Consider the following 20,007-nt stretch of genomic DNA (forward strand, 5'->3'; position numbering starts at 1 on the left):
AACCATGCATGCTACACTGTCTCCCTCACAACACTGGTGGTAGTCATGCCAGAAATTATACTGTGACTTCACTTTCCAGTCATGCACTCACCTTGGCTAAATCTGGGATGTCCCCTTTGTCAATTCCCACATTCTGAAACAGTCAATTATATTATCTGTAACCAGCACACCTTGACAAACACTATCTCTCTCTCTCTGTGTAAATTCACCTCTCTTATTCACACACAAGCATACACATCCAAACATCTAAGTATGTTTGTTCTCATTCACATGTTGTTCATTTTTTTCTTTTCGTCTTTCTCACTCATCCTCCGTGACTGAAATCCAGTTTTTGTGCCCACACTCCATACCACATTAAACAAATCTTGCTTGTCCTCTGTGCCTGAAATGCATTATATGTGCCTGCACTCTGAATACTTAAATAAATCCAACATGTCCTCTGTGAGTGAAATGCATCTTGTGTGCCTGCTCTCTTAACAAGAGTGAAACAAATCAACACAGGTCAGACTGAATGGGAACAAATTTGTTGTTGTTGTCATATTTCCTTCCTCCATGCCCCACTCTCATGGATTCTCTGATATTACTGACCATGTGGAAGCTTTCAAGTCCTAAACACAAATCTGCACTTTCATTACCAGCAGTACCCTCGAAAACGGAGTATGGATGCCTACATGGCGGGGTAAAAACGGTCATACACGTAAAAGCCCACTCGTGTGCATACGAGTGAACGTGGGAGTTGCAGCCCACGAACGCAGAAGAAGAAGATTATCAGCAGTAGTGGTAGCAGTGGTAGTAGTAATATCATCATTATTAATATCAATATCATTATCATAATCATTATAATCTCACCTTAGAGCAGGCAGACAAACTGCTGACTTCACACAACATATCATGAATGAAATCACTGTGATGCCAATGAACAATGATAGGAATCCTTACACAGCTGCTAAATGCACACAAATAAATTCCATCACACACTCCAAGCAGGCAATGCATTCTGCACAATATACTGTCATTTTCAATACCCTGACCACCAAAGTGGCCTGCATCCCCTAGCTGCATGGGCACAATGCAACATACCTCTGCGACTTTGAGGAATTCTGACACCTTCTCCATTCTTGCCAGAAACTTCTTGTACAGGTCCAAGGCATCTTTACACTGTTTCTTGTTCATATCAAAGAATTTTTCTGAAACCAAACCCATCACATGGTTCAAGGCACCCTTACAATACTTTTAGTTCACATTTCTCTGAAAATACACAAATCCACAGTATGTATACTTACACATACTTGTTCCACAACTGTCCAATGAAAATAAACAATAAATTCCCTAGTCAAAAAAAAAAGGTTAAACTGGAATCATAGTTGGTTGTTCAAATGTTTTCTATAAAAACAACAACAACTGTGAAACAAAATAGATGTCAAAATACTGACTGACTTCTGACCCCCTCACTTCAAAGGAAGAAAGAGGGGAGTTGGCAAATACATAAACATAAAAAAAAGAAAGAAAGAAAATGTTAAACAGATAGCATGTTCAACAGAAGAGAAGCGGATGCACGGCAATCAAGACTGATACCTAACAAGTTGATGATGGCGTCATTGTAGCAGGCAAAGAGACGGATGAGGTCCTTGAAGAGCAGCATGAAGCAGGCGTTGATCACGCCGTTGGTCAGTTCGTTGGGCGTGCACTGAAACACACACGCGTACCATCCTGGGGTAATTTACAGAGTTCACCAAAAGTAAAGGACAACTTGTCAACTTGCAGTCTTCTTCTTGATGATGAATGATGATGATGATGATGATACGGATACTTATATAGTAACTATCCTGAATTGGAGACCAAACTCTAAGCACTTTACAAACTCGGGGTCATTTGTACAGCAGACTGCCTATGTGGGTCGAGTCAAATGATGGCTGCCATTTGGCGTTCATCATTCATTTCCTGTGTCATTCAATCAGATTTCAGGCATGCATACATACACACTCAGACAGATCATGCATGACTGCTTTGTTTATTTACCCTGCCATGTAGGCAGCCATACTCCATTTTCAGGGGTGTGCATGCTTGCTGGATATGTTCTTGTTTCCAATAACCCACCGAACACTGAGACGGATTTCAGGATCTTTAAAGTGCATGTTTGATCTTCTGCTCACATATACACATGAAGGGGGTTCAGGCACTAACAGGTCTGCATATAATAATATGTTGACCTGGGAGATCCGAAAAATCTCCAAAATTTACCCAAGATTTTAACCCGGGACCCTCAGATTAAAAGTCCAATGCTTAACCACTCAGCTAATGAATCCGTTCTAATAAAATTGGTGAAATTACACTAAACACTGCTCTGCTGTCATCTAAAGGGTTCACATAACGTGAAGAACTTGCACAGTTTTTCTCTTGCAAACCTGGTGAAATGAGGCTAATACAGCAGTGTATGCAACCTGCGTAATGAGCATCGCTCATACCCAGAGCTGCTTCTCTGCATGTGCACTTCCATTTTTTACACTGGAAAACCACAACTATTATTTAATAAACCACTGAAAAACTGACATAATCATTTTTCGAACACATTTTTTCAAGCTGTGCATGGTACATGTGTCCCCGAAACAGCTGTAAGTGTATTCTTTGAGAGGCAGTAGTGGACCATGTACAGCCTGTATTATTTCAATCCTCTTTCAATTTGTTTTCAACACTTTATGAAAACGTAACTGCTGAATTATGAAATGGTCCCTGATTTTTTGTGAAGTCTCTACACCATGAAAGAAATACCCTGACCATGCATATCAACAGAAATACCCTGACCATGCATATCAACAGAAATACCCCGACCATGCATATCAACAGAAATACCCTGACCATGCATATCAACAGAAATACCCCGACCCTGCATATCAACAGAAATACCCCGACCATGCATATCAACAGAAATACCCCGACCATGCATATCAACAGACCATGCATATCAACAGACCATGCATATCAACAGAAATACCCCGACCCTGCATATCAACAGAAATACCCCGACCATGCATATCAACAGACCATGCATATCAACAGAAATACCCCGACCCTGCATATCAACAGAAATACCCTGACCATGCATATCAACAGAAATACCCCGACCATGCATATCAACAGACCATGCATATCAACAGAAATACCCCGACCCTGCATATCAACAGAAATACCCCGACCATGCATATCAACAGAAATACCCCGACCATGCATATCAACAGAAATACCCCTAATACCCCAACTATGCATATTAACAAAAATATCCCAACTGTGCATATCAACAGAAATACCCCAACTATGCATATCAACAGAAATACCCCAACTTTTTTCACATGTAACTGAAAGAAACAAAATGGGAAGAAACTCCAGGAAAAGGGGAAAAAGAACAAAAGTCAGCTTTTTGAATGAAACCGCTCATGGAGCAGGCCATTTGAACTTAGAATGTGAAAGTCCCATGTTTTCTGGGCTACAAGGTGCTTTGTACTATGGGACACATCTCCAGATATTTTTCTAATGAAATTTATTTCATCCCTCCCAAAGGTGCTTCAGACTGCTGGACATGACAACAGTACGTCTACAAGACCAAACCAGACCAAATCTTTTAATTTAAAAAATTAAAAAAACCAAAAAACCTTTGTGGGGGACAAAAAATGTCACATATTGATGAACTTCTATAAAATATGAAACACGTACAGCTGTTTCCCACTACAGCCATGCTGCCATCTTTCCTCCAGCACAAAAGGCCTGCTGGTGGGATAAAAGCACAATTCATTCTCTCTTCCTTCTATTTCTAAAATACTTTCCACTTTCTGTTCTGTTCTCTCTCTTTTTTTTTTTAACCATTAAATCATTCAATCCCATTTCATTACTGTTTTTCTGACCTCTATAATACATGACTCATGCATTCACACAAAGATTAACATTAAGATTGAATGTACAGCTCTTGTAGTTCAGTGCTAAAATCAACAGTGCAAACTGTATGGAATGAAAAGCTCATAATTCAGCCCATGAATCAGCAGTGCAAAGTTGCAGTTTATCTGGAAGCTGTTTTTAAGTAGTAACAAAACAAAAAAAAAGTGAAAATACTTACATCAAATTCCAGAAGAGCATCCAACTGTATCTGTAAAACTGGCAATGCCTTCAGCAACTGTAGAAGGAACACAGAGCATGAATTACAACAGACCATGACACAGTGTACAGTGGACACAACACAAACATGACACCTAAGATTCACACACACACACCCACACACACACACAGTGACACACATTGTACAGTGGACACACACTTGACTTTAGTAACACACAAACATATTGTTCAGTGGACAAAACACAAACATGTTTGGTAATTCACACACACACACACACACACACACACACACTGACCACATAAGAAACATGACTTTGGAAATACACACACACACACACACACACACACACACACACAGTGGACACAATGCAAACAAACTTTAGTAATTTGTACAAACAGATTGTACAGTGGACACAAAAAAACACAACTTCGGTAATCCACAGACACATTGTCTTTGGTGTTCAAAAACACACACACATTATGCAGATGATGCAACAGAAACATGATTTTGGTAATTCACATACACATTGTACAGTGGACACAACACAAACATGACTTCAGTAATTCACGCACACATTAGACACAACACAAATAGGACATATAATTCACACATGCAGTGTATAGTGGGCACAACAGAAACATGATACTGTTATTCTCACACACACACACACACACACACACACACACTGTACTGGGGACACAACACCAAAACCATTAAAATGACAGCTACTCACTTTCTCTGCATTCATTGTTCTTAGGAGACCATCGTCTTTCCTGCAGCACACAACATACACAACAAAGAACAGCGTCAGTCATCCCCCTTCATATAGGTTCAAATCCCCAAACTCTGCCTAGAACACAATTCCGCCACATGGACAGACAAATGGTAAAATAGTTTTAAGTCATTAGAGCCTTATAGAGAAAAAGGTCAGGCTGTTTCAACGCATGCACCTTGAATTTCTTTTCTTTTTTTTCACTTTCACTCATCTCTTTTATTTTGCAATGTGAATTAATGCAAACACTCCATATGTCTGTTTTGTAGTCCTTTTTTTTCTTAAAACTGTGTTTCCTATGACCATTTCCATCATGCTACTTGCTAATTTTGAATACAGTATCGGAAGATGAAACATTCTCCAAAACATAGCAAAAATGAATGGTAACATACTTACACATACATGTGCGCTCGCACGCACCACGCACACACACACACACACACACACACACACACACACACGTGACCTGCAAAACAATTACTAACCAAAGACTATTCCAAATTACCAGCCTTGACAGGTGGGCACACAATAGACACACTCTTCAACTCAGAATACACAAAATTTTTTTAAAAAATCATAAATAAAACCGAAGTCATGTGTAAAAAAAAAAATTTTTTAAACATGATCCACAGAAAATAGAGGATGTGAATAAAACTAGTCACCTTCCACTCATGGCAAACAGAGCTTGTTACTGAACTGTTGATGTCCAAACTCACCCTCTTTTGACTTTGCAGAAGTCATAGGCCATCTGTCTGTAGGACACAGCCTTTTCATTCAAGTATTTTGCATAGCGACGGATAAAGGTGGACATGTCATAGCCTGAAAGAGAAACAGATTCTGCATAATAATCAATGCATAATAAACTGGTCTACATCAATGCATAATAAAAAATGGTGGGGAGATTAATTCATGTTTCCACTATGGGTGTGAGTACATGCTCTGCACAGCGACAGATAAAGGTGGACATGTCATAGCCTGAAAGAGAAACAGACTCTGCGTCATAATCAATGCATCATACACTGGTCCACATCAATGCATAATAGAAAAGGGTGGGGTGATTAATTCATGTTTCCACTGTGGGTGTATGTACATGCACTCTTCAGTACACATGCGCTTTCTTTTGATTTCTTGCACATTTCTTGTGATTTGACAGCCAGTCTTTTTCTCAACCCTCTGGAACTCTTTCAGCATCTAAATAAACAGTATAACAACTAATTAAATTTGGATGGATGGGGTGGGGATGGGAAGAAATGGAAAGGGAGAGAGAACAGAAAACAAAGGAGAAAAGAGAAAAAGACTTAAGGGAAGAGAGTGAAGACAATGAGGAGAAAAGTTAAGAGTTGTTGAAGTGATAGAAGCACAAGTACATAGCTGCAAACCTTCCAGACCCAAAATTAGGAATCCTGTCAAGGAATGGGTTCGGGATGGGGCGGTGGCGTGAACTGATAAATGAAAACTATTCCTTATACTGTGAAGTAAACCACTGATGCCTTTTTTTGTTGCTGTTGTTGTTGTTTTGTTGCCCACATCACATCGACTTTCACTGCTCAACGCCATGTTGGTTAAACAGCACTGGCGCCTTGCACATGCACAATAACTGTTTTCCAGCTAAAAAACATGGATTGGTATACAGACCCAGCAAGTGGATTCAGTTTTTCACCTTTTTTTTTGTTGTTATTGTTGTTGAAATTTTGAAATTCGGAAAAATATGTAGAAAATCCGAATTTTGGAATCAGCGCTAAATTTCGGAAAAATTCCTAAAAATTAGGAATGGTTGGTAGCTACAGTAGTTGCAGTCATTGAAAAGTTAAAGTCACACTTGTTCAGAATATGCCAAGGGCAGAAGATAGGAGGAGTTTGACAGGTCGAAAAGATGGGAGGGACAGGGGTCGTGTTGAAGGGAGGGAGAGTTGAAAAGCAGGAATCAGATCAACAGAGCATTCACTGCATTACAGACACTCTGAAAACAACTGGGAAGAATACACAACAGACACACAGGAGCTGAAAGGATGGCGACAAGGAAAACACCAAGCTACTGCAGAAGACAGAGAAGAGAAGTGGGTGGGTGGATGCAATAAGTCAAGGAAAAGAAAGCGCCATGTGGGTTACACTACAACACCTGTAACAATGTGACAGAATTTCAGAAGTCACAGAGGATGAAGGTCTTACATCCCATCCCCATTACTCTTCTCACCTCCACCCGTCTCCTCCATCTCCCCCTCCTTTCACCCCCACCTGGCAAAGTGAAGTGGCACTTACCTTGGACTCCCCCTTTGTCTACAAAGCCACTGAGATTGAAGGAACAGTTGTTGGACGCCAAATACTGTGTGAACCTCTGCAACAAACACATTGCCATGTCAACTTTCCAGGAGTCTTTTTTTCTGCATTCAAAGGATGCAACTCCCATGTTCACTCATTTCTATGTGTTGAGTTAAACACGTATGACTGTTTTCTTCCCTGTCATTGAGGGCTAGTTGGCCTTTGGGAACCATCTCCAATGCCAACTGTCCTAAAACCCTCTTGGCTGAGAGAGTGGGTGTGTAACTTGAGCAATACACTCTCCACTATAATCAAATTCAAGCCCAGATAGTCAGGACAGCAGTTACCTTCTCTGCTGTTCTGTCCTGATGGTCAGAGTCGGACACATCTATCATACATACATACATATAGACAGCTACACTCCATTTTCAGAGGTAAACTTTCAAGGAATGAAGGAATGCTCATTCTCTTTTTCAGCCACTCCCCTTCCTCCTAAACACATTTTCAGCATTTATTAATCTACTGACATTTGCTATTTCTGTAAATTCTGTAAAAACATAAAAAATCTTATTTAAAAAAAATAATAATAAAAAAGCAAGGTGCATGTCTTTTTTTTTTTTAAGTTTAATAATAGACTGCATCTCACCCATACCCTGAAAGAAAATAAATCTAACATTTATATTCCCAGCTAATTACCTAAATAATCAAGAAATTAAGAAGACGGCATGCTAAATGAACTTACAATTACATCCAGTAGCACAAACAAGATAAGATTTACATACAATTTTACGTTTAACTTTATTAAGAATCATAGTACATAGATTTCCGAAAATAAATCAAACATTCATATTCCCAGCTAATTACCTAAAATGGCTAAATAATCAAGAAATTAAGAAGATGGCACACCAAATGAACTTACAATTACATCCAGCAGCACAAACAAGATATAATTTTTTTAAAGATTTACATTTCACTTTATTAAGAATCATAGTACATAGATTTCCTTCACACCTTATGAACTCACACACACACACACACACACACACACACACACAACACGAACTCACACACACACACACACACACACACACACTCCACGTTTTCAACAGGTAAAACAACACACACACACACACACAGACACTCCCCCCTAACACACACACATGGTGATAACCGAGGCACAGACCTCATTGCCATAGTTGATGAGATTGTGGATGGTGATGAGAGATTTGTACACCACCACCCAGTTGCCGTGCTGTGTGCGCTCTATCAGCAAGTCTGCCAGCTGGGGAATGGACACATTGGGTTCGTTTGTGCACTGCACCAAGTCTGCAGAAACAAGTTTTGAACAGATCAACACTGGAATGGACACATTGGGTTCATTTGTGCACTGCACCAAGTCTGCAAAAACAAGTTTTGAACAGATCAACATAAAGTGATAAACACTCTGGGTTGTTTTGTGCACTGCATCAAGTCTACAGAAACAAGTTTTGAACATATCAACACTGGAATGTGACACGTTGGGTTCATTTGTGCACTGCACCAAATCTGCAGAAACAAGTTTTGAAAAGATCAACATAAACTAGGTCATGAACTTATGAGCATGAACAACTACGTCACTGATTTAGAGAAAAATTACATCCTTGGTAGCTTTCATTCTTCAAACAAAATCTGATGTATAAGAAGAATGGAAAAAATAAAGAATGGAGAAAAACTAAGTCTCGCAAATGACTATAAACTATATAAATTTATGCTAACAACAGTATTAAGTGCAACCACATAAATTACACATTAAAACTCAGCAATTATAAAAACAAACATATGGACACACACACACACACACACACACACACACACACACACACACACACACAAAATCAAATGTCACACATATAAAATATTAAACAAAAAAATACACATAAAATATCAAACAAAAAAACACATTCTAAAAATAATCAGTCAAGCATTACTGGAAACGCTTGTGATCCTGTGCATTTGAATTAATCATGGTGGATGTATAAATTACATAATATCATATCTTCATGAACTTCATTTGCAAAATAACTCAAGTGCTTTTACTTCTAAACAGACCGAAGAGAAGGAAAGAGAGAAGTAAGGAGACAAGGGGAAACTAGACAATTACTTAATAATAGAAAATATACTTTCAAGCAAGTACAAAACCAATGCACAAAAACTAGAAATATGCATACACATGTATACGTCAAATATAGCACCAATGCACAAAAACTATAAATATGTATACACATGTATACATAAAATACATCAAGATATATACTATATATAATGGAAAACGAAGACATCTGGGCCTGCATCTCTGTCTCTGTCTCTCTCTCTCTCTCATACACACAACACACACACACACACACACACACAGAGGCAAACACAAAAACACACAAGCACACAAACATTGGCGCACACACACACACACACACACACACACACACACACACACACACACCTGCACCACAGCGCCTCCTAACAGCCACCACCACCACCACCAGCACAAGTTCTGAAAATAGCCCCCAGCCACATGGAAATGAGTTTACAGGCATCTAGCACAGGCAGCCTGACACATGGAATGAAGCAAGTGTTCTTCAAAACAGCGGCAGGAAACCTCCTATCCATAGACCTGCCAGGGAAAGTGGGGGGAGGTGGGGGCGGAGGGTTGGAGTGTGGGGGGAGAGGGTTGGAGTGGGTGGAGGGGGGAACAGGGAGGGAGGGGTGGGGGGGGCTCTTCATTGCTATCAGTGTCTGCTCCCCCTGCCTCTTCCCTTTATCACTTGGCACAGCATCAACCGCCACGTGGCCTTCACACTCCACTCACTCAACTGGCAACTTCTACAACCACAGTGCTACCTGTCCAGCCCACCTGTCAGTCTTTAATTAGGCTCGCTAATGATTAGTTGTTTTTGTTGTTTGTGTAGTAGTAGTTGTTGTTTGGCTTGCTAATGATAAATTGTTTTTGTTGTTATTGATGTTGTTGTTGTTGTTGTCATAATTGTTGTCAAGAGGAAAGGGTGCCTAGGTGAACAGAGGTTTTTTAACAAAAATTAACCACTTTCATTTGTTACCTGGTGAAAGATAATCTCACTTCACTTTGTGTGGTATTTTATGAATTACTATTTTACTAAAACTAGTGTCATAATGAACACACTCCCCCCCCTCCCCACACCCCACACCCACCCCCCAAAAAAATTCTCTCTCCCTTTCTGCACAGTAATAAACTAATACTACAAACAAAATATATATATATATATATACTAAGTAACATGCCAGTAGTACTACTAAAACAAGTCACCTGTCAAGCCAATCATACTGTCAGTGTCAAAACTGCGACAAAAGTGACAAAAGTATCATCTCAATCTGTCACACTCAGATAAACAATTTTCTGATGTTACTAGAATAAACCAAAAAAAAGTTAAATTTCTTATTTAAGTTCAATGTGTTATATAGAATTTGCAATAGAAAATTCACCCTAAAAAAAATGGGCAACAATATTTTCATTTGAAAGACAACACAAAAACTCTCTCTCCCCCGCACGCACGTGCGCACACACACACACACACACACACACAGACACACACAGAGAACATAAACAGACATACACACACAAGCCCTTGCACACATTGATACTCCTGAAAAGATGTTAGGCATTGAGTACTCATCTTCACACATGCAGTATGTAAAACAAAGTGTGCAAGATTCTGTGAAAACAGGAAACTGACATTTGCACATGTATACGCAAGACCAAATTCAATTACCATGATGGTTATGTATTCAGCGTATGCATACACACACGCTGGCAAATCAACCTAATCGTGTATCATAATATACTGAAAACATACACCTGATATGGGAACACACACACACACACACAATGTATAGATCTGTATGGGTATCTACAGACAAAACACACACACACACACACACACACACACACAGACAGAGAGAGACAGAGAGAGAGAGAGACAGAGAGAGAAAGAGAGAGTAGGCACATGCACACATGCACACACACATGTACACTCACACGCACACACACACACGCCCACTCACGCGCACGCACGCACACACACACACACACACACAAACACACACACACACTGTATAGATCTGTATGTGTATCTACAGACAAAACACACACACACACACAGAGAGCGAGAGAGAGTAGGCACGTGCATGCATGCACACACACACACATACACTCACACGGGCACACACACTTTTTCTTTTTCTTTTTTACAGTAGATGCTCATGGTACAGAGGCTCCAAAAAGCACCATGAGATTTAATTTAATTTTTTTTTTAACAGGAAATTCTTGTGATACTGTTTGTTCACTCATCCTTGCACACTGCTGCATATTACACAAGAACGAAACATACTGAGTGAATGCCTGCACCACACTGCCAAAGCAATAAATAGAAGGCAAATAAAAAATATGGACAATGGAGCACACACACACGCACAGTCACACACACACACAAACACACACACTCACACACAGAGTTAATGCACATGGTACCCAAACTGTAATTTATTCACTCATCCTTGCACACCACTGTTTATAACACAAGACTGGAACACATTCAGTCTCAACAATGCATGCACCACACTCCCAAAGAAATGAAACAAGGAAACTGAAATAGAAGCAAAGGGGCTCACACAACACACACACACACACACACACACAGAGGATACATGCTCATATAATGCACAACTAAATACACACACTGACAGAGCAACAGGAACCATTTATGTCCCATTTGAAAAGAAGCTCTAATAAGTTTGTGATCATAATATACACTGCCACATTTGAAATTATGTGCACTGTCACACAAACAGTACTTATAAAATATCCAAAACTTTGGGAAAAGGGATATGGTGCTCTTTGCTTTTCAAATACTTTCCATCACTCTATCAAAGGCAGCATCAAAAGCAGTCAAAAGTGCTAATTTGACTTTATAATCTATGATATGTCAAAATTCCTATAACAAATACACTCAACAATGAAATAATAGTTTTTAATACCTCAATAAATACACAAGTTTTCACATAAAAAAAACATATGCTGCCTACTGTTGTGCACCCTACTACACTTAAGTTCAGCAAAACAACTTTTCTTCCCATCTTCTTCTTTCACTCTTTCAGCAAGTCATACTCGGATACTGTTCGCCGTATTTTGTGGGTTTTATACCATATCATCATCTTTGCATGCATTTAATTTAATATATTCCATACACCATTACAAGTCTACACTTATTTTAGTAGTTTTACTCAAATTCAGTTCAATCAGATTTTTTAAAATCTTGTCCGGAATTGTTTTAAATTTCAATAGTGAGTATACAAAATTCAAATACAAACACATGAGCAGACATAAGCTGGCACATGCACCCAGTCTTGCAGACAGAAATGAAAATGGAAGTTCCATGGAAATTGAAGCTGATGGAAATGTAGAAAAATGCAATAAAAAACTGAAAAAGTTAGCTTGACCTATGAGCTAATCATAGATACATGTACACAGAAGAAGACACACCCGAACACAACCACATTCACAAACACATTCCAATAAAATGCATCAACATAAAGTTTAACTTTCATGTATTATTTCATACTGAGTAATTACATCATTTTAAAGTTTATAACATTTTTTTCTCTTAAAAAAAAAAAAAGAAAGTCTTTTTTTATCTTGAAAAATAAAAATAAAAATCTGAGGCAGAAGTTATTGACACAGCCAGCCAGGCAGTGTTTGAGTTCCAATCCAATGAGGACAACATAAGTTTTAAACATAATAATAATGTTTTGTCTCCTCTTGTTTAGAACTGTATTTTGCAACTTCCAATCAATCTGTTGTTTAATTCGGGTCAATACTGACACACAGACACATGCATATACAAACGGGCGCGCGCGCGCACGCACACACACACGCACACACACACACACACACACACACACACACACTGCTCTCACTCATGAATACGAGTTAGCATTGACACGCACTATGCTGTTCCTCCGGGTCCGGTTCCTCCCTTGAAGTCAATGAACTGAGCGGTCAATGAGTCAGTAACAGACTGAGGGAATAAAATAAATAATAAAGGAGAAAGTATCACGTGAAAAGAGAGGGAAGCTGACAAAAAAAATGGATGTGAGAACACTGTCAGATCTATGAGTGCACAGTTCTTATACAACAGTACTCACAGTCAAGATGTTTTCTCTTGGGTCCGATGATCTCCTCCGTCGTTGCTTTGCAGACCGATTTGGCCAAATTTTGGCCAGCAATGCTGTGTTTGGCCGCAGCCATTCGATCCATAATACTTTGGCCCGACATTGTCTCTGGTTCCACAGAACTCAAATGTCCAAGTATAGTTTATGGGCCACTGGAACGGCCCAAAATGTCTTCACACCTCTCTAACACTTGACTTAGAGAAAGAAAAAGGGGTGGTTTTCAGACACTTTGACCAATATGGCGGGGATGCCAATGAGGAATTACACACATCACGTGACCAGGGATCAATCATTAGTTTGTGCCAGTTGATAGTTTTCAAAAGCCAATAATTAAAGTTTTTACATGACATAAGTCTTTCATTTGTTGACCAAAAATTGCAATATAGTTTAGCTTTTTTTTAGGTAAACCACTAATGCATCAGCGAGATAAAGATATTATTCACAGCGCTATAAGAAACGAAAGTAAAAGATACATGCGTCGTCTGCTCCAACCACCCCCATCTCCGCACCATCCCCGGTCACATATTCAGTGCAGTGAGAGAGAGACAGAGAGAGACAGAGAGAGAGAGAATTGTCACAATATAGTTGTTTAGTGTGTCAGTGTGTATGCCCAAAGGTGTGTCGGGGGGGGGTGGAGGGGGGCGCGAGTACACCCACGTTCAAACGCACGTCGGTCATTCAGACAACTCACTTGCTGATTCATGAACTGCGGCATGCATGCAAGCATATACGCTCCTACAAATATCCTCGCGTGCATGCACAGTTACTTCTCAAGTGTACTCAAAGCTATCGTTGTGCTGTTGGAAAAGAGAAGCTTCTAACCGTAGTAATGCACTTGTTGCTGTTGTTGTCGTTTTGAAATATCAAATTAAGCCCGGAGAGGCAAAGACGGAAGGACCGTGAGACAGAAACAAACAAGAGTCAGACAGAGACAGAAGGACACACTATAGTACTCAGACCGTATACAACCTCTATCATAATACTGACGGTCTTTGATACAGCCTTAACAGACTGCCGGCCTTCACCGGCCGGGCCTCACCAGCACCCGGACTAAGACCGTGTCAACATATAGGCCTATCGAGGATATACATACCGTCGCATACTGTACGTGGTTGTTGCAGGTTTCGAACTTCGGGGCCGGACTCTCCTTGCAGCTTGAAATCCCATTGTTGTCTCTATTCTCTCTAACATCATTATTCAGTAGTACTATTGTTGTTATTATCATCCCGACTGATCATCATCATCACCATCATCTTCATCATCTCATCGTCATCATCATCATCATCATATTATCATTATCAATGGTAGTAGTAGTAGTAGTAGTAGTAGCCTATTACTGAATATCGTTATTGCTATTGATCTTCTTTTTTTTTCTTTTTTTTTTTTTTGGTCACGTTTTTGTTGTCAGTGGTTACTATATGTAGTGCTGCTGCCAGTGACTTGAAAGGACAGTGTGGAAGACTTAAAAGTTACTGGTTAAAGGTCCCATGGCACGGCCTTTTCAGTAACGGCCACTAGGGGCAGTCAGTGGATTCAGTTAGGGTCACTGCGCCGGAATCTGAAGCTGGGACGCAATCCCTTCCTACCGCTGTTTTTAAACACGGTTCCCTTACCGATATATTCACGGCACCCAGGTTTGTTGAAGTCAGCGGGAATATCGGAGTTAAATTAACGCCTTTCCCAAGGAGACCGTGTAAAACCTTGCGACCAAAATGAGGCCTCGAATTCTGACCACTGCATGGTGAGCTCTGCGGGAGTCCAAAGCCAAACCGATCACTCATGTCATGGCGTCCTCCAAAAGAAGACCTCAGTGGCGATGTCCATAACCTTTATCCTTGAGACTCTCTCTCTCTCTCTCTCTCTCTCTCGTTAAAAAGTTGCTTTTATGTTGTTGGTTACCGCGCCGGGCTCCTTCTTCAGTCCTCTGTAACCCCACTGACTTCCACCACCTTCAAGTTTCTTGGATCTTCTGTCTCACCTATAATACAATAAGGGTTTTAAAAGGACGCTACAAGTGTCACAGTGTGTGTGTGTGTGTGTGTGTGTGTGTGTGTGTGTGTGTGTGTGTGTGTGTGTGTGTACTGAGACAGTGGGGAGTGGAGTGGGGGGCTGGGGGGGGGGGGGGTGAGCAGAAGGAGGAGTTAGTCTCGGCGATGGTGGACAGAGTGGGTTGTCATGACCCAGTTGCTCACGATGGTCCTGGGCCGGAGTGTTCCTCAGTCCCCTCAGTTCCCTCAAATCTGGCCCGAATTGTATATAGACTCCGAGCTGGAGTCTGGAAAACTATTTTTGTTCCCCTCAGTTCCTGTACGCATCTGGTCCGAATTGTATTTTAACTCTGAGCTGGAGTCCGGAAAACACTCTCCTCCCTGCTTTCAACAAATTGCAAAAATTAAAACTGATTTTGGATTCAAATATTTCTTTGGGATGAACTGATTACGAAGATCTGCAAATTTCAGGCATTCCATAATAAAAAGAAATTTTATAAGTCCATCCATATCGCAGTACCGGACGACAAATACGCAGTTCACGTGGAATATTGTGACGTCTACCAGTCTCAACAGGTAACTCATGACTACTACATCTGAACTGCATAAACGATGAGATGTAACAATCGGGTAGACTGGAAATTTACTTTTCTCTTCCAAAAGAAGTCTTAAAGTATCTTTGAAACAGACATTTATTACTATTTTCCAAGGCATTCTGCCATATTTGAATATAATTATTTTGCAATTCCTGCTTGACATTGAAACATAAACTATTTTTGTTCCAAAATGATTGTGAATCCCAGACAGAATGAAATCCAGTTTCTGTTAAAATATCTCTTATACAATTAATGTTAACCATGGCGATGTAAAAATCACTTCTTTAAAAAGCTCAAACAAAATACCGGCGTACCGCAAGAATATTTCTCAGCTGTTATAGATGATATCATATCAGTCCAAAACCTGATCGTTCTTGTCTTCATTAGCTATGAGACAGGTAAATGCCTGTCTCCCCATAAATCATTGAGTCACAGTATTTCCATTCAATCAAAATAAATGTTTTGAAATTTTTTTTTATTGTAACTTCTCCAAAATATCTATATTTTTATATCCCCAACTTCCACACCCATACAGCAAAACGGATATTACCATGGTATTAAGAATTTCCAAACAAATTCCATTAGACAATTTTTGTTATCTAGTTGTCTCCAGCAGAGAATACATTGCTTTCATTCCTTGTTCATAAGCGATTTTCTTTCCTATAAAAAAAAAAAAAATGTACCTGTTCTGCTGAACTCAATGCCCAAATATTTGAATGAATTAACAAGTTCTAATCTTTGAACATTAAATGTAAATATATCTCAAGGATTCTTGCTACTATGAAAAATGGCAATTTTGGTTTTACTTGGGTTCATTTCGAGTTTCCATTTCTGGTAATATTTTTTGCAAGATAATGAGGTCCTTCTGCAAAGCTGACCTGGAATTAGCTAATAAAATGGTATAATCGGCATATTAAAGAACAAGTAACCGAATATTTCTTTCAATATCTATTCCTGACAAACGCAAGTCAATCTCTACCGGAGAACAAATATCATCAATAAGGTACTGTTCAAGGTAATTTATGAATAAAGTAACAAGAAAAGGGAACAGACTTTTCCCTTGCCGAACCCCTCTGAAACTTTTTAAATAATCAGATACTTTTCCATCAACAAAAACACAATATTTAATTTGGTTATACATATTCACTATACCATCAAATATTTTGCCAGAAATTCCATGTTTTAGCAGTTTGTGCCTTAATGTTTGCCTCTGGAGTCAAACGTCTTCTTGCAATCAATAAATGCACAGTACAGTGGTTGCTGCTTCAGGGGAAATATATCAATCATCGCTGTAAGGACGAATGAAGCGTGATCTAACGTAGAATGGATGCGCCTGACACCTGCTTGGTTTTCTGACAGCAAATTATTATTATCAATAAATCTTGACAGTCTGTCGTTCAAAATGGATGTGAACAATTTCCCAACACAGCTTAACAAGTAATTGTTACAATCATTTTTGTCACCCTTTCCCTTATAAAATGGCAAAATCAACCCGACAAGCCACTCTTTTGGCACATCGCCGTCATTGATAATTTTGTTGAACAGCTTACAGAACCTCTTAGTCAACATAGGAACACATTTTTTATATATCCATTTATAACAGAATCGATATCTACAGCTTTACCGTTTTTGACTCACTTGTGTAAACAAAGTGAGTCTATGTTTTAACCCGGTGTTCGGTTGTCTGTGTGTGTGTGTGTGTGTGTGTGTGTGTTTGTGTCTGTGTGTCCGTGGTAAACTTTAACATTGACATTTTCTCTGCAAATACTTTGTCAGTTGACACCAAATTAGGCGTAAAAATAGGAAAAATTCAGTTCTTTCCAGTCATCTTGTTTAAAACAATATTGCACCTCTGGGATGGGCACCCCCCAAAAAAAAAAAAAAAAAAAATGAAGCCTAATTATATGCAAACTGCATTTACTGTTATATATATATATTTTTTTTTTTGTATTTTCTAAACTTGGTAATTTGATCTAATATTCTGACACAACAACAAGAGCAGTCATTATTATCATTTTTTGTTCAAACAGGAACTTCTTTTGCCTTAGCATGGAAGTTTTATTTATTTTGCAAACGTTTTGGTGCAGATAGTAAAAAAGGGAAATTACTCTGTAATTAATGCTAGGGAACTTAATTTGCTTTAAACGGATCTTTCTCATCTTAAACATTACCTTTTTTTTTTTTTTTAAGTGTATCACAAGTGAGTCTTGAAGGCCTTGCCTCTCTTGTTCAGTTTGCTTACAGCTTTCTCAACTTCTTTCACACACACACACACACACACACACACACACACACACACACACACACACCTTTGAACATAAGTCGCACATTACACAATACATACGGACGGGGCTGGTGACTAGATCTTCAGGTAAATGGTTGTTGATTGCACAATTCTCTTTCTTAAACATACTGGGTTTGTTCGAGTGACAAGTCTTTGACTGTTATTTTATTTTATTTTATTTCTTTTTTTAGGGGGGCGGGGGTTGGGGGGGTAAGCTATTGGCGAAGCAATTGTTTTTATTTCGAATACCACCGACGACCCGATGGGAGTACCTCAAAAATTCCAAAAGCTGGATGTGATTCGTCTTGGCTGATTGATTTTGCTTTTCTGAGTAGCCGCTTATGGTGCATGTCTTCCAGAGATAGTATGTCACCCCTGGTAATCTTGGTGGCAGTTTTTACGATTCTGTTCAAAGCTGTGGTTTTTGCCTTACAAATGCTTCCGTACCAAACAGTTCAGTTCACCAATAGAACTAACAGATCAGTTGAAGATGCAGTTAGCATAGGTATCGTACTATCTACCACGTCCCCAGACATCTAAAAAACAAAAATCCTAACAGCTATGCTAGGATCCTTTTCATTGACTACAGTTCCGCATAAAACACCATAGTATCATCAAAACTATATTTTAAATTGAAAGACTTCTTGCTGCCTGAATCAATTTGTGCATGGATCCTAGATTTTCTAGGTTGCAGACAGCAAGTTGTTAAAGTTGATGATCTCATCTCCTCCACCTGTATTCCCAACGTAGGCGCCCCACAAGGATGTGTTCTATACCCACTGTTGTACTCACTATTTACACATGACTGTACAACTCATAATGAATATAATCATATAGTTAAGTTTGCCGATGATACTACTCCAGATAGGCTGATTACGAACAATAATGAGTCAAAATATGGGGAAGAAGTCCCAGAACTTGTTAGCTGCTGCGATCAAAACAACTTAGAACTCAATCAAAAATAAATAAATTATTTTTTTTATTTCAGGAAGACCAAGTCTGACTTCTTACCATTTGTCATTAAAGACAAGCAAGTAGAGATCATTAGTGAATTCAGATTTCTCGGACTAATCATCTCTAATGATTTGAAATGGTAAAAAAATGATAATGATAATCATGATAAAAATGATAATAATAAATCAAAGAAAGCACAACAGCGCCTGTACTTTCTTCGCCGCCTCAAAAAGTTCCGACTTGAAAAAGAAAAGAAATATTCTTTACTGTATGAGTCATGTAACGTCTCCCAGGAGGTACAGGTGTATTTGCTGAGCTTATGGCTTTTGTCATCTAAGACCACGTTTATTTTCTGTGTAACTTGGTGTTCGAAGAGCACAGTCAGTCTATCATGCCCCACTCTTGTAAATCTTACTGCAGACACACTCTAATCTTGTTCAGTACTGTATATATACATCTCACACTTTGACTTAATCGACCTTCATACCAACAGATAAAAGAGATCGTTAAGACTGATTCAATAAAACATAGTTTCTAGCACTTTACCTTGAGGCTTCTGAACTTTTGGAAACATAAGCTCTGGGCTAACTTTCTGTGTGTGGATAAGATGTGTATTAGTAGTAAATTTAACTTATTGTCAATAACGATTCCTAGATATTCATACTCATTCACACGTTCGATCTTCACATCACAGGTAAAAAGGTCTGGCATAGTGGGCGAATTAATTCTTCCTAAAATCAATAATTGTTTCTTTCCTACTCTGCACATTAAGATCTAAATAGACAGATTTCCTCACACCGGGCTGCAAAAGA

At 39.1% G+C, this 20,007-nt stretch overlaps 1 protein-coding gene across 5 annotated transcripts in view; it reads right to left on the bottom strand.

The window, feature by feature from the left end:
• The window catches only part of LOC143298220 (phosphatidylinositol-binding clathrin assembly protein LAP-like), a 42,667-nt gene extending 29,051 nt beyond the window's left edge, over positions 1-13,616 (bottom strand). For 3 of the 5 annotated variants that reach the window (XM_076611016.1, XM_076611017.1, XM_076611015.1), the window contains exons 1-9: positions 13,347-13,616; positions 8,320-8,534; positions 7,137-7,212; positions 5,594-5,696; positions 4,839-4,878; positions 4,106-4,162; positions 1,576-1,687; positions 1,081-1,187; positions 92-133 (exon numbers count right to left, since the gene is read on the bottom strand). In XM_076611016.1, coding sequence (XP_076467131.1) covers positions 92-133; positions 1,081-1,187; positions 1,576-1,687; positions 4,106-4,162; positions 4,839-4,878; positions 5,594-5,696; positions 7,137-7,212; positions 8,320-8,534; positions 13,347-13,476 — 882 coding nt within the window. In that variant the 5' untranslated portion in view covers positions 13,477-13,616. The remainder of the gene's footprint in view (positions 1-91; positions 134-1,080; positions 1,188-1,575; positions 1,688-4,105; positions 4,163-4,838; positions 4,879-5,593; positions 5,697-7,136; positions 7,213-8,319; positions 8,535-13,346) is intronic. The other 2 variants (XM_076611019.1, XM_076611018.1) reach the window with 1 other exon arrangement.
• Between the last annotated feature and the right edge of the window lie 6,391 nt (positions 13,617-20,007).

This window comes from Babylonia areolata, chromosome 23 (assembly GCF_041734735.1).
Source record: "Babylonia areolata isolate BAREFJ2019XMU chromosome 23, ASM4173473v1, whole genome shotgun sequence".
Taxonomy (NCBI): Eukaryota; Metazoa; Mollusca; class Gastropoda; order Neogastropoda; family Buccinidae; genus Babylonia; species Babylonia areolata.